Below are 15,787 nucleotides of genomic sequence, written 5' to 3'. Positions count from 1 at the left end.
CTGCACACAAGCAATCATCAAGTTTTAGATGTCAGTGTTTGCTACTATGTTGGGGACTGTGGTAAGTTTAGGGAAACTAGAAATTTAACTGAGAGTTTCAAGCATAAGCCACTTTCATTACACTGAAATAACTGAGAGAACAAAGCATGAAGTAGTTTCAGATTTATGGCACAACTGGATTGCTATTAATAATAAAGGCAGATTGAAGAAAACACAGTAAATGAGAGAACTTCTGGTCCTACAAAAGATAAATGGTGTGCAAAGCCTTTCCTCATATCTCTTCCCCTTTACATTTCCCATTTAAAAGCTACTCTCTACACAGTTGCCATTTTGGAGTGGAAAATTCCCACTTGTTTCACTCAGAGATGAAGAAGTCATCCTTGGTTATTTTGGAGACTAAGAGGACAATTCTCAGGCTCATTGATTCACAAGGAAGATCCAGGCTGCAAGCTGCAGATACCTGGGGCATGTCCTCTTGCCAGTTGAAAGGGGAAGTGTTTCAACAACAGATTTAAACCAGATTTGCAGGACAGAACTCAGGGAAAGGCAAACAGAAGAAGACTATTGCCAAAAAGCATGAGTGTTTCATTGACCAACAAAGGAAACCTTAAGCAGTTTCAAAGTTATTTGTCTTGGACAACCTTGTAGCAATAGCTGACCAAAGAGCAAGCACTGTACCAGAGCAAATGTCAAGACCTGTAGGAATCAATCAGATCCACCACTTATCCAAATTATAGCAACAGAATTCTTAAGCTGGACATAACACCCCTGTGACAAAGCAGCAGAGAAATCAGAAACGCTGAGAGCTTTCCCTCTCCCGTTGTTCACTATACATACAGATTGAATTCCTACAGCACCACTGAACAGATACCTACACTGCCGTGTGTGTGGTGTCTTATTTCCCTGGGGGGGAAGTCCTAAAGGACGTTTTGCAGATAGTGGGATTTTTTTCAGCACCCTCTGCACAATGCACATCAGTTACAATTCAGATCTAAACCTTTGCATCTGGTCTCCAGTCTCCACACACTAAATCACAACTCAGCAAGATTTTGTACAAGATCCCACTGACAAAGCTGCCTTTCACCAGGGAGCAGAGATTGTAATGAAAAGCACACTACCACCACTCCCACAAATACCTGGGTAGCAATGAGGCGCAACAGAAAACTATTATAGCAGAGACGAGATGAAGAGCAGGCACATTTAGGTCTCCAAATGACAAGCGACACTTCCACAACCCCATGCTACTATAAGCAAAACAAATCCCGGAGATGAAGAAACACTACAAGCAACCCACCACACGCAGACTTCATAAAGAAACTGTCGTTCGGAAAGAGCCCAGCCAACAAGCCGGGAAACGCGAAACTCCTCCTCACTTCCTCACTCAGAAGCCAGTGAAGTACTGGAAATACAGAGCAGCTTGGGATGCTCCTTGCCCCGGTGTGCCAGGGCCAGCAGACGGTTTCTCGGCGCCGACGCTTCTCGGGGCGACAGAGAGTACGGAGACCGCGGGCGCCCGAGAGCCGGAGTATCCAGGGCAACCCCGGAGCCCACCTCAGCTTCTCATCCAGGGCCATGGCTTGTTCAGGCGGGCTCCGAGGCACCGCTGCGTCGGTGACCGCCATAGAGCTCCGGCTCAAATCAAGCCGTTCGCCTCCAACGCCCGCGCACTGCCCGTACTGAGCCCGAAGTCCCGACTCGCTACCCGCTGTTCTGCTTTTCGGAGGGGCGGTGACTTCTGGAAGCGCTCGGACACAAGAGCAAAGGCTGCTCCCAGGGCCGGGCATAGCCCGCCCGCCCGCTCCACGAACGCCCTCGGGAGCGGCGAGAGCTCCAACAGAGCCCAAGAAAAGCCCCCTCAACAAGCAGCCGAGGGGGACCGGGGAACGGCTCTGAAGGAGCTTCCTTCTCGCTCCACCCTTCTCCCTCCAGCTCCCCCATCACCCCAACGGGCCCCGGGCCCCGTGCCCCTCATCCCCGCGGCTCCCCGCCCAGCTGGGGGCAGGCCCAGCGCCGTGCCGCACCGCCTCAGCGCCCGCCCTCTCCGCACCGCCTTCACCTTTCCAGGCCCGAGCCAGCGCCTTTACCGATCGTCCGGAGGCAGGACCGCGGCAGAGGCTCGCCCAACGGCGACTCCGTGCCCATGGCAACGCGGCGGGGGGGCGGGGGCAACCAGCGCCGAGGCGGGGGGAAGCGGGAAGGGGAGACAAATCGAACCCGGACCCTCCGAGCAGCAGGCGGCAGGCCCCGCAGGGTGCCGCCGCCTCGCCCCAGGACTCGGCGCAAGGGGATGCCGGCCGCCTTCCCTCCCTCCCGCCCGCCCGCAGCGAGACGCGGGGAAACAGCGCCCAGAGCCCGCTCTGGCAGGAGGAAGAGAAAGAAGAAGGCGGCGGGCGGGCAAGCAAGCAAGCAAACAAACGCCGGCGGGACCCCGGCGCCTAAAGGAGTTGGGCGCGGAGCGGAGGCATCGCGCCGAGTACCGCCACCCCACGCCGGGAGGGGGCCGTCCTGCCGGCCCAGGGGGTGGCGGCGGCGGCTGGGCTGGGTCCTTTAGCCGCGTGCTGGGGACGGCGCCCCGCCCCGCCCGGGGGTCCCTCCCCCTCCGGCTGCCCGCCAGCCGGGAGGGCAGCGGCCGAGTGCCCGGCTGGCGCCCCGGCGGGGTGGGCCGGGCCGTGCAGGGTTGGGTTGGGCTGAGCCGGCGGCTCCCACCGGTCTCTTTCCCTTCCTTTTCCCGGGCCAGCCCCTCCCCCCCAGCCCATTGATTTCCAGGCAGGGAGACGCACGCGGCGCTGCTGGGATGTGCCAGGCCGCTGCCGGGCCCAGCTCTCCTCCCCAGCCCCATTACCTGGCTCGGCCCCGCTTGACTCGGCGCTGCCGGGTCTCCCTCGCCGCAGCCCCCGCCTCAGCCCGGCCCGCTCCGCCTACTGTTACAGCCCGTCGGGGAACAATGACGTCCCTCCGCCGGCCTCTTGCATCCGGGGCCCGGCGCCGGCCCGGCAAGCGGGCGGGGGGAGGAAAGGAGGCGGTGGCGGCGGCGGGGGGGAGAAGCGAGCTCCTCCGGGTCACACGGGGACCAGCACCGCCCCTGTGCCGCTGCCGGGAGCCGCTAGAGGGGGCTCGGCGACCCCCTGCCAAGGCGAGTGGTCGAGGGCGCCGCGGCAAGTAGGTTCCCGCGGGGCTGCGCGGGCTTGGGAGTCCCCCAGGGCCCTCTGTGGGCGGTGCGTGGAGCCGCAGCCCCGCGCGGGATGTAAGGGGTCTTCGCCAGCCCTGCTGCCTGAGGGGACGCTTTAGCTCCCCACCGCTAAGCTTCAGTCCGAGCTCCTTTCTCGGCCGTAGCCTTCCTGTCTGTCTCTGCCTTCCGGGCCCTATTTACCTTGCTGCGATTTATTCCTCCAGTTAATGTTTTATTACTCTACGCTCAAAGAGCGCCTTTAAGCGCTGGCCCGGCTCCCAGGGCCGCCCACAGGAAGGCTGGCAGGCCCCACCGGCCGGAGCGAAGGCCGGCACCCCAGCACCCGGCATGTGGCGGGGCGTGTGGCCGGCGGCCCCTCGCCCGGTGCTGCCCGCCATCGAGTTTCCTGAGGAGAGCCCGGAGCCGCGCTTTGATGGTAAGCGGGGCCTGCAGAACAACCCGGTCCTCTGCGGGAGGTGTGGGGAGCAAGGAGGTATCCCCGACCCCGCGAGTGACGGCGGGGCGCCCCCGTTGGCGGGGTAGGAAGGAGGTAGAACCGCCGCTTTCTTCTCCCTCCCCCATCGCCTTGAGGAAGCGGCAGCAGCGGAGGGTGATGCAAGAGCGGGCAGGCTCTTGGCAGCGCACCCTGCCCTGCGGCCGCGGCGGGAGCTCCCCCTCCGTCGGGGAGAGCCTCGTTCTTTCCGGTTAGCTTCTTAATTGTGTGCGCTAATAAAAAGCAACCCGATCTGTTAATTAGTGTCTTGAGCTCGCGCGGTGGCAGCTCGTGTGGTGCTTTTTTGTGAGCCAGGACCGTGTTGAAGCTATATGGGTTGGGAGGTGGTATTGATGTTTTGGTAAATGGGCATCTACTGAGACCTAAATTCATTCTTCTGACTTTTCCAGAATCGGATGTGCCGGCGGAGCTGCGAATTGCAAATGGATCCCAAAAGTTTGTCAATTTCACTTCGACCATCCAAAACCAGCTGCTGCTCGTGTCACTTTTGGAGCATCTATGCCATATGTACACACGCAACCCCGTTCGTTCACGGTGTTTGTTCCGAAGTTAGTAAGAGTAGTTCTTTCCTGCCCCTTAAACTGCCTTACCCCAATACATTCCAGGTTCTTCTGTGCACTATTGCAGTGTAATATCAATACAAAGCTGTAGGTCTTACAACTTACAACAGAACAAGTAGTTCTGAGAAGAGGGTGAGTATCCTCATCAGCTGAATTGGAAAGGAGGGCCCATCTTACTTTTGGGAACAGTAACACAATATTGTTGCATTGTTGTAAATGCAAAGATCAGACAGTTCTGTTCCAGCTCAGTCATCTGAGTTGCATCATGGGAAAGGTAGCAGGGTTAATTACCTAGCTGTTAAATCTCATCTAAACCACAGATACACATTTATGAAATATTTATTAAGAAACAGCTGTAGCTTAGCCTTCACTAAATATTTTTAAATTATGGTCTGAAAATCAGAGTAAATACCTTTTAAAATCCTTTATTTCCTTGGAAAATCTTTTTATACATGTCAGGGAGCTTGCATTTTTAGCTGCAAAGTGTTTAGTTTGAAATCTATTGTTTTGATATGATACTTAGCTTAAGTATTTTGTAAGCACATCCATAATGGAGTTGAGAAACCGTCATCAAGGTTTTACTTCTTACTACACTTGATTGTTGAAAATAAAATCCAGTATATTGCTCATACTTCATACCAAAGACATTTATAGCATCCAGTAACAACAGTGCAGACAACTCATTTTGTCATTCATAGTCTGATGTAGAAATTTGGCCCCAGGTCTTCCTCTTATCCCTGTTGAACCCAGAAATAGAGGTGGAAAAGAAATCCAAACAAATTTCCTCCTTTTAGGAAAGAAACGAAAGAACCCCAAAACCCAATCTGGGCATCTTCCAAAGATGTAGCTGCTTGGCTTCCTGGTGCACTTCTATGGAAAATGCTGGCCCTCTATTGGTGTAGCTTAAACCAGTCTCAGAATTGGAATAGGCTTGGTGAATAAAAGAAATAAGCATTGCAGTAATTGCATCTGGTTTTTGGTTTTGTCTGGTGTATTGATGTTGGCAAAGGCAGGTTTTGCCTGCTTTTCTAGTGTGTGTGACTGTCCCCCTGAGGTTTCTGTAGCAAAATTCCTGAGTTCTTAAAGGTTTACTTTCAATAAACTTTATTTCCTTTAAAAGATAAAGCAATAGGCTGGTTTGTTTTTTAAAATACTGATACCAAAGAGGCATTTTCAAAACCTTATGAGCAGGTTTGTTTTAAGTCTGAGAACTCTTTAAACTGAAGTACATTTTCGTAGCATCTTCACAGTTGCACCCATCTCTAGTGTTTGTTAGGGTTTTGTCTGCCACACCATTGTTCTGCTCCAGCTGAAAAAGCTGTGCAGCTCAGGAGGTGAAAGGAAGTGGCTTCATTCTTTGCAGTGAACATGTGCACAAATGTTGAAGTTTGTGTAGCACTTGCTATGAGCGTGTGCTCCTAATGGTGAACATGCCTAGAATTTCCTTTTTCACTGATGAAAATTAGTCCAAGGATATAAAGCAAGTGAATGGGTGGATGCTTGTATGATTCATCTGCTAAGATAAGGAAGAAGAGATGTAGTTGTGACCATGAAGGGCGTGGTGAATAACTGTATTGCACAAAGGGATTCCCACAGAGTAACTCTGGTTGGATTTAATTGGGTTTTATTGCTAAGAGTATGGGAAACAACATTAGAGTAGGAGCGACTGTTTAGTTTCTCTGATGTGCTATCTTTATTTAAATAAAGTTTCTCATTTTAAAAACAACCATTTAGATGATCTCACTGCCAGGCTTTATTTAATGTGACCTTTCTCTGTTCCATTGCACAGTACTCCGTGAGGCTTTCACGAGAACAGGGTTGCTCTCCCCTTTTGCCTTCTGTGATGAATTTAGTACTGTAAGACTGCAGCATAATAGAGCCATTACTGAACTAATGAAAGCAGCTGATCGACAAATACTGAACGGGGTAAGCTTTGTTAAATTTCTTTAGCAACCTCTGCATTAAGGAATGAACATACTGCTGCATCCAAAGAAGCTTTTGTTCAGGGCTTCTTTTAAGATTGGATTGGGTGTTTTTAATAATGATATTAAATGGTACTCCCCTTCTAGCTTAGCCATTTGGGATGGTTCTGGTTCTATAGGTGCAAACCAGGAATGTATTGTTACTTACTAAATAACAGTAAGTTTTAAATTGTAATAAAATACAGGCAAGGTGTTTTAAGTAGTGTTACAGCTTTTTTGGCAGTGGACAGACATGCATTTTCAACTTGTAACTGTTACAGTTGATTATGTTAACACCCTCATATTTATATTAGTAGAGGGCATAATTTGTATGCTGCATAATGTGCTTCAGGCTGAGTCAGAGTGGTTAGCTTATCTTGCTGCTTGAACTAAGCTAGTTAATTTTGTCTTAAGCACATTTTAGAGCCCTTATTTTATCCTGTTTGCTAGCAGAATTCCAAAAGGGCAGTAATCTCTCCCGCTGAGAGCTGTTAGCAGATTACTAGTGGGGTAATACTTCAATTTGGTGAAGCAGCTGCAGAATGAATAGAAATGGCTCTCAGTAAACATTTTTTCTTCTAAGAACATAGTTGTAGTTTCTAATTTGATCAAGCTGTCTGTGCTGATGGCATGGTAGACCTGTTACTCTGTGGGGCGTGTTTTTATGTTGGTTTTTGTTGTTTCACAGGAACTTGATAATGGAGATTATCATGCAATTGGGTATGTATTCAAAGCATTAAGAAATAGTAAATTTAACTCCCTCCCTAAAGTTCTGTGTGCTGCTCTGAATGACTGGATGGGGTGCTTGGTGCCATGGTTTAGTTGATTAGATAGTGTTGGATGATAGGTTGGACTTGATCTCGAAGGTCTTTTCCAACTTGGTCTATTCTATTCTATTCTATTCTAACTAACACTTCATATTTTGGCTCTGAAACATAGTATCATAGTATCAGTCAGGGTTGGAAGGGACCACAAGGATCATCTAGTTCCAACCCCCCTGCCATGGGCAGGGACACCCCACACTAGATCAGGCTGGCCAGAGCCTCATCCAGCCTGGTCTTCAACACCTCCAGGGATGGGGCCTCAACCACCTCCCTGGACAACCCATTCCAGGGCTTCACCACTCTCACAGTGAAGAACTTCCTCCTCACGTCCAGCCTGAATCTCCCCACCTCCAGCTTCATTCCATTCCCCCTAGTCCTATCACTACCTGAGATCCTGAGAAGTCCCTCCCCAGCCTTCTTGTAGGCCCTTTTATTTCTTGTAGAAATAAAAGTGAAAATTTCTCTAAACCCTTCAAAGGAATTGTGCATGTATTTTCTTCTTTTCATTATGTCAATAGTATTTCTAGATTGTGTATACCCATATCTTATATGATACCTTACTTAGAAGTTGTGATTCAGGTTAATGCAGCCTGACTTTTTTGATCAGGGAGAGAGAAGTACTCTTTGAAGGACAGACTTCACGATACTTGAATGAATTTGATGAAATAGCCAGACTAGGAAAAGGAGGATATGGTAAAGTATACAAGGTATTCTTTACCTTCCATTTATAACTGATCACTTTATATCTAATTATCCTTTGATACTTACAATTGCTGTTTTGTTTTTTATTTTTCTACTTTGTTTTTTCAATAGAACAGGTGCAAACCCACACATTGGAAGATGTTGGCATTTCAAAAAATGCTGAGCTGTAGGTTTTTCTGTTTGTCAGAAGCAGGATGTCTTTTACTTTGTACATTTTGACCTTTTTAATGTGAATGGAAACTCCTTATTTCTTGTGTAAAGTGTTGTGATTGGCTTAAAATAGCCGCAGGAACTATCAGTCTGCACACCCCAATGTTCCAGTTGTGTCTGCTTGAAAAAAAAGGCAGCTTTCATGTGGAAGTAAACTGTCCAACCTAGTGCTGAATTGTATTAAATGCTTGTAGCATATGGCCAGCCTAGGGTTCCCCACATGGTATTGTCCACATGTAAATTACAGTTGTGGTCTCACAAATTTACTCAGAACTTGTTTAAGCAATTACTAGGACCTGATCTTACAGGACCTATCAGCATTTGTTTATTGATGGAAAGATAGTTGTAAAGCTGTGTATTTCACAAAGACTGGACCACAACCCTGAAAGTTGGCACGAGTAGAGTACCCTTATCTTAGACAGGTGGGGCCTAATCCCATTTCCATTCTCTGATAGAGGTGAAAGGTGGTGAATGGAGTGCAGAAATTAATTTTTAGAAAGTAGTGGGTTCTAAAGGACTTACTCTTTAATACAAACTCATTAATAACCTCTTTTTGTCTTATTACAACGGTTTTCAGGTCAGAAACAAGTTAGATGGTCAGTTCTATGCTATAAAAAAAATTAACATTAAGAAGGCTACAAGAAGAGATTGCATGAAGGTAATCTTTCCTGTGTTTCATCCATTTTAAATCCCTGTCTGCTGTAGCTGAATCTGATTACATTTAATGATGCAGTTAATATTTCCCAAAACATCAAAAATGTTAGTAACACTTTTGATGCTTTCTGAGTTTCTAAAGATTTGACCTTCTCAATACCTAGCAGAAAAAAGAAGAGAGTTAAATGAAGCATATTATTAGCTTGAATTTGATCATCTCTGCAAACTGTGAAAATCATCATTTGTTTTAAAGCTTTCCAAATTTTCCCTCTCCTGCAATAATTTTGTCTGTTCTTTGTGAGAAACTGGGTTTTGTTTTGTTGTTTTTTAATCTTTTGGGTTCACTAAGCACTCAGAACAAAGAGCAGTCATACTGTTTTCTTTTTGGTCTTCTTAGGTGCTACGAGAAGTTAAAGTGTTGGCTGGGCTGCAGCATCCTAACATTGTAGGCTATCACACTGCTTGGATGGAACAAGTTCAAACACTACGTCCAAAAGGAAAGTACAGCAGATTGTGTAATTCTTGCTTATAACCTCTGTACTATCCTTTGCAGGGCAGTATTTCCTGACAGTATAAATTAAAAAACCCCAAACATTTAAAAAAGTAAACTCCAGGAAACCACCAGGTCTTGCATGTCCCACTGTGCGCTTCAGTCTGCTGCCTGATAATTTATCTGTTGCTTGATGAATTTGGAACTTGGGCAGTATTAGCTTCACTTCTGGTAATACTTGAGGAAGATTCTAAAGTTGTGTGAAGCTGAGTAGAATGCAATGACAGCCTTTTAGCACAAAAAGTAACGAGTGGACTAGGAGAAGAATAAATACTGGGGAATGAACCACTTCAGATTTTGGGGGGAAAGTGATGAAAAAAAAAAGGAAAAATTCTACTAATCTGCTACCACATTTTGCAGTCTGAGAGTTGTCAGAATAAATCTTCCACAATGCTTCTCTTCCTAGTGGGAAAAGAGTTTAGAGAAACCAAAAGAGCCTGGAACTAAATACTTCAGTGGCAAAAATAAATAAATATTCCTTCTTATTTTGCTTTCCACAAGAGTTCTTAAATTTGAGAAGTTGTTTTTAATAGTTCTTCATCGACACGGCAATCTGGCTTCCTGTCTGCAATCACTGAGAATTTATCTATTTTTATGTTGATTTCACACCTTTTCTGCCCTTTTTCCTCTCTCTTCTGTTTCTCTTTTCGCAGTGCTTCCCACACTTTTCCTTTTGGTCCATTTGCAACCCTAATTCTTTGGACCCTTTCTTTCTTGTCCTTTTTGGAATGCCTTTAACAGTTAAATCCTTTGATCCTGTCTCAGTGGGAGGTTTTCTTATGATCTATATGACTTTATTGCTTTCCAAATTGGTGACTTGACACCCAGTCAGCTATAAGGACAGAAGTGCATGGGAAGCTGGTAGTATAGCAAGACAGACAAAACTTTTTAAGTGATGATACTGCGAATCTCAGAGGATGCAACTTTTTAGTACCTTGAGTACTTTACAGGTATTTAATAGCCATAATATGAGTGCACAAGTAGATGTATAGATCATACTTAATGGTTTTCCTTGGCTTACAAAATTGGTATTTTGTATTTGCCTCTATGTGCTAAAACGTTTTTTGGGTGTTTTTTTCACATAAATATACAAATTTAATTAATTGTTTCCAAAATAGCAAATGTGATGCAAAGGATGGTGCCGTGTGGAGTTGCTTCTTTAACTGTATTATATTCATTAGGGGTCCTAATTTTGAACAGGCTGAATTCTTAAAGGTGAAATCCAGGTAAATAGCTACGAGAGCCCAGTATGGCCCTTTCAGTGAAATGACACAACATGTATTTTCTTTTCATTTAAAAGTAAAACCATATTAGGGTTGCCTCTTAGACTAACAAGCACCTTTTGCAGCAGCAAAAATAGAGAAAAGATATCTACAGGCAACGAAGTTAAACTCCATAAGATGCTGTAGCTTACATGCTGATTTATAGTAAATATGTGCATGCTTTGTTTTGTAAAATACCATCTTTACCTTTTCTTCCAATAGGTAAAACAATAATGGAGTTGCAGCCATTACATCTGGAGCAAGTGAGCAACGAGTGAGTATTGTAAACCTCAATGATAGTATTTATTTGGCTTTAACATGGATCTTTTAGAAAGTAACTTTAAGGGTGCAGTTGCACAAGTGCTTTCTGCTTCCATATTATAGCAAAAAAAGGTTGTAAATTATCCTTGTCATTGTTTCTGTTGTTCCATAAGCAACTGAATAGTTCTGCCTTCTTTAGATCTCTCAGTTTCTGAGTGCCTTAATGAAGGACTGGGCTTCAAGTTTACTTCAGAAGTTTTGTGCCAGCCAGCAAGTCTTGCTTCAGACAGAGGGAGGGTCTCACCAGTCTAGTAAGACTCAACCATACTGGTGAGGCCCTCCCTCTGTCTGAAGTGTTGATTAGTCCTTTCAGTTAGGAGATGGAGTCCTATGAGAAATCCTTTCTCACTTTAAGGGACTGGAGATGTACTTCTATGCAGTGAGTGCTGCGACCTAGGGCTGTACTGCATGAGCTGGCTGGGTCAGCTATCAGAAATCCCTCCTGGGTGGAGGTACTAAAAAGGCTGAAGCCCATACTACCTACTTTCTGCATTGGGAAGCAGCTGAAGTCTTACTCCATAACGCAGTTTGCAACTGGGGAAAAAAAAAGTGTTCAGAATGCTGTCTCACAGATGATATAAAACTCTGTACATGTCTTGATTTCTCTCTCTTTATTATTTTCAGCGATCACTGTCACATTCAGAGTGCAGAAAGTGGTAGTTCAATTATCTTTGCTGACGTTACTTCACAGGAAAAGAAGTCCTATGACACTACCAGTCTTAGAAATGGTAGTGAATCAGTGAAGAATATGGATATAAGGAATGATTTTACAAACAGCAGCAGTAAAGAATGTATTAAACCAAATAAATGTGAACTATCCATAGTATTAAAAGAAGACTCTCCAAGTAGTGTTAGCAGTAGATCAGCTGATGTGAAAAGTCATTCAGCACATGGACCTCATTCTAATCTGGATCAAGATGACATCACTGAAAGTAGTTCCTGCACTGAAGAATGCTCCAAGAATGATGTAGCTCTCTGTGAGGAGTTTGAGGTAAATGTAGTTCTCTCTGTCTAATTAAATATATTTGTAAAGTGGAGTTGACCATGGGAACTGGCAACACTTAGCACACAAGAAAATTTCCATGTCTTAGTTGTCTTGGATCCTTTCTAAGTATTTACCTGAACAAAAAGCACTGCCCCTGCAGTAAAAACTTGACAGTCCTCAGCATTCGGTAACAAAGGCTGATTCAGATATTACTGATGAAAAGTGCCTGGGTGTGTCATGTGGTGCCTGTACAGTGTAGGACTACATATGAAATAGAGAGAAACAGATCTGGGCAGGGAATTGCCACTCTGCCAATGCTTCTTAACCTTTGCTGGTGTTCATACCACTGAAATGTTTTGTATAACACAAGCAGATCTGAAAGGTTACAAGCTTTTGGTATCATCTGGAGTTCCCTCTTGCAAGAAATCTGAGATTTTAAAGTGTTTGAGTTGTCCAGGTTATCAACTGAACATTATCAGAAATTGGGTGTGAAGTTACATACTCATGCTAATAAAGCATAACATTCCATATGAATAGTTGGGTTTTTTTCTCTTTTATATTAATATACATTGTTTTCTTAAGCCAGAATGAACCTGTTTAGTATGTCTAGAAGCTTTTAAACTCTTAATTGGAATATTAAGGTAGATGGTTGGCTGTTAGCTTTTATCATAACAATTGTTAAAATATGAGGAACAAACAAAAAGAAAACCACCCAGACTAGATGCTTGAATGCAGTAGATTAGTGATGCTATATCTGATATCAAGGAATGAGTGTCGATATTGCAGTGGCAAAATCACAGACTGTTACTTCTCTGCCAGGTGGAATATCGTTTGATGCTTTACATACAAATGCAGCTGTGTGAAATATCCTTGTGGGATTGGATCGCTGACCGCAATAAAAGATGCAGTGAGACAACAGAGGAAGCTTCCAGTAAGATAACATCACTGTCTTAAAAACTTACTTAAGTTCATGAGTTTTAGACAGCTCTTCAGAAAAGAATGAGTGTATGCCTGAGGCATAGTTGTTACCTGGAGAGATCTCTGCCCAGGCAACTGTACTTAGTTGGAATATAGTTTTTTATTGACAGAATCTGCTTTTTCCTCAGTAAGCTGTTTAAATAATTGACATTTTGCTTTAGTAGTAGTCTTGCTGCTAACAAAGTAGAGTTTTTCACAGGCTGACTTGTCTGCTGTAAAAATCATACATATGCCTTTGGTTCCAGACAAGTTACAACATACTTCATAGAATCTTAGAATCCCAGGTTGGAAGGCACCTCAGGGATCATGTGGCCCACCTCTTTTTTTTTTTTTTTGGGAAAAACACAACCTAGATAAGAATGGCCCAGTACCACCTTTGGAGGCAGACACATATTCATGTCCCCTGAACTGTCAAGGTTAGGGGCTTTTGCTATTTCAAAACCAGTATCTTAAGAGAAGCATGGAAAATTCCGTATTTAAACTGTGCTCATTCTGCTGAAAATGTATTCCACATCATAGATAAACAGAACTCAACAAGATGTATTATTATAAATTCAAATAGCTCAATAAAATGAGTTGAAATAGTTGAGATTTTAAATTTGGTTTCAGGTCCATATCACCTTGTGGATGTCCACTGGACAATGAACATTTTTCAAGAGCTGGTAGAAGGAGTCTGCTATATCCACAGCATGGGAGTGATGCATCGAGACATTAAAGTAAGTTCATCGAGTTAGTACTTGAGGTTGAAGAAAACAATGATAACTGACATTATGGGAGAATAAAAGCAGCTTCATAGTTAAATTTGAGATGACTTGGGCTCTTAAGAATTTAGCTATGTTATATATGAAAAAAACCATTGTCTCCTCTATACCAGTATCATACTTCATACTTTCTTCATGATAAGCATAGTACTCAGTTACATTGACTTTAAAGTAAATTACACTTAAATTGGAAGTGTTTTCTCCTTTCTGAAGTGATTTTCTTGCTCTGAACAGGGATGGTCATATTGGTTTTGTTTTGTCTTGGTCTTTCTGTTACCAGGGTGGGACCCTAAATTATGTTTTCTAGGCTGAAACACACACACACCCCCTCTCCAGTTCTTACAGCCTTTCTTCATATGAGAGGTGTGCCAGCCCTCTGATCATTTTTGTGGCCCTCCTCTGGACCTGCTGCAACAGATCCCTGTCTGTCTTACATAGGGAACCCCAGGGCTGGATGCAGTACTCCAAGGGGGGGGTTTGTGAGAGTGGATTACAGGGGGGAGAATCCCCTCCCTCAACCTTCTGGCCACACTTTTCGTGCAGCTAGGAATGCCACTGGCTTTCTGGGCTGTGAGTGCTCATACCCACTTTTTCATCCACTAGCATTCCTAAGTCCTCCTCTTGCAGGGCTCTTCACAGCATAAGATGCTTACTGAGCAAAGGTTAGTGGTGTGTGTCTGAGGCAAGAGATAACGTGGGGTTTTTTTGTTGATGTTGAATAAGACAAAAGTCATGTTCAGAATTATCCATAGATATTATATACTTGGAAATGGCTGAAATTTTGTATTTCTTTATATAGATACATTTTAGATTTTATGCTTATTTTGTAGCCCAGAAACATCTTTCTATATGGATCAGATCATCATGTGAAAATAGGAGACTTTGGATTAGCCTGCAAAGACCTCCTTTGGCATGATGCAGACCAGTGGTTTAAGACAGAAAGGGTAAATGGTAAGAGAAAAAAGCTGAATGGGTTCAGTGTTTAAGTCTCTATGATAAGAACGTCATGGTTTAAATAAGTGAAATGGTAACAATGCAACAATAGCTGAGCAGGTATGAATTGCCTTTTTGAAGGACTGACACATACTTCAGGAGTGGGGACTTGCCTCTATGCCTCACCAGAACAATTGCAGGGATCTCACTATGATTTCAAGGTAAGGGGTACTTTTTTTTTTCCTATTAACACATGCTGGATAACAGGAATAAAACAAGCCTTTCAGAAAATAAATGCAGAACATTTGGTAGACAAATAAATAATCCTTCTACTGTTACTCCTAATGGTTTTGTTGAAATGTGGATTTCAACTTTTTTTTGTGGCTTGCTACTACTACAAACATTTCTAAGATCACCTTGAGGAATGTGAGGAATTTGAGTGTGTTTCTGCAGTAGTGTCATACTTTCCATATCAGTATGAAACTTGTCATTAAACTTTTTCACATAGTGAAGTTTTTAATGAGAAAAAGAAATCCAGTAAATAGTTAAAAACCAGGAGTCACTCTAGAACTTTTTCCCTTCACTCTCTTACCAGTCAGACATGTACAGCATGGGTGTTATCCTGCTAGAACTCTTCCAGCCATTTGGGACAGAGATGGAAAGGACAGAAGTTCTTACACATTTAAGGAATGGCCAAATTCCTCACACTTTCTACAAAAAATGGCCTGTTCAGGCCAAGTATGTTAAACTTCTCACCAGCCCCAGCTCCACAGAGAGACCAACTGCTGCTCAGCTTCGGGACAGTGAACTATTTCATACCACAGAACACGTAAGTTACACTAGCAGCCACAACTGTTACAGCTTAAAGAAAAGGCTTTGTTTCTCTGCCTGTAATCTTTGTTCTGAATCTCTGCAATTGAGACTGACTTCAGTGTTAGAGCCACTGTATTAATGTTTCCAGTGTCTTTGTATGTTCATCAAGTATAAGTACCTTTATGAAGACAGTACAGTTGACTTGCATACAGCTTGAGGCATTATTATAGGTCAGAAAAGCTTTTGAAGCTTTTCATCAGCTCCCCAGACTCTTTTTCCTTGCCCCACTTACTTGTGGATTAAGTTCCATCACATGGAGAATAGCTATGGTGCTGCAGTTTGTCTGTAGTGGATTGCAAACACTTCAGATAGGTTAATGAGGTGTTATCCTTGCCTATGAAGTAAACTGACTCTCATTTTCAGGTTATTTCCAGCCTCCAACAAAAGGTGAGGGAGCAGGAAGAAGAAATAGAGAAACTGCGAGAGAGGATAAGATTGCTTTCTGAAGAACGAGATGAACATGTGAGACTAGGTTCTTCTGTTTAAGTACTGGAAGATCTAACCCCTGTTGTATACCAAGTTGTATAAAA

General features: G+C 44.1%; 2 protein-coding genes across 2 annotated transcripts in view; one reads left to right on the top strand and one right to left on the bottom strand.

The window, feature by feature from the left end:
- Positions 1-2,933, bottom strand: part of USP42 (ubiquitin specific peptidase 42) — a 16,600-nt gene extending 13,667 nt beyond the window's left edge. Inside the window, exon 1 of the mRNA XM_054180396.1 lies at positions 2,843-2,933. The gene's annotated coding sequence lies outside the window, so the exon portion shown is untranslated. The remainder of the gene's footprint in view (positions 1-2,842) is intronic.
- On the top strand, positions 2,846-15,787 carry EIF2AK1 (eukaryotic translation initiation factor 2 alpha kinase 1). Its single transcript, XM_054180397.1, is given in 16 exon segments — positions 2,846-3,183; positions 3,289-3,605; positions 4,073-4,231; positions 6,033-6,169; positions 6,893-6,924; positions 7,636-7,735; positions 8,518-8,598; positions 8,992-9,091; positions 10,626-10,680; positions 11,352-11,718; positions 12,532-12,643; positions 13,300-13,406; positions 14,282-14,402; positions 14,526-14,605; positions 14,980-15,213; positions 15,621-15,787. Coding segments are annotated over 16 exon segments (2,364 nt in total). The 5' UTR covers positions 2,846-2,944; the 3' UTR covers positions 15,744-15,787.

The sequence above is a fragment of the Dryobates pubescens genome, chromosome 4, assembly GCF_014839835.1.
Source record: "Dryobates pubescens isolate bDryPub1 chromosome 4, bDryPub1.pri, whole genome shotgun sequence".
In the NCBI taxonomy this organism is placed as follows: domain Eukaryota; kingdom Metazoa; phylum Chordata; class Aves; order Piciformes; family Picidae; genus Dryobates; species Dryobates pubescens.
This window is presented reverse-complemented; position numbering and strand designations above follow the sequence as displayed.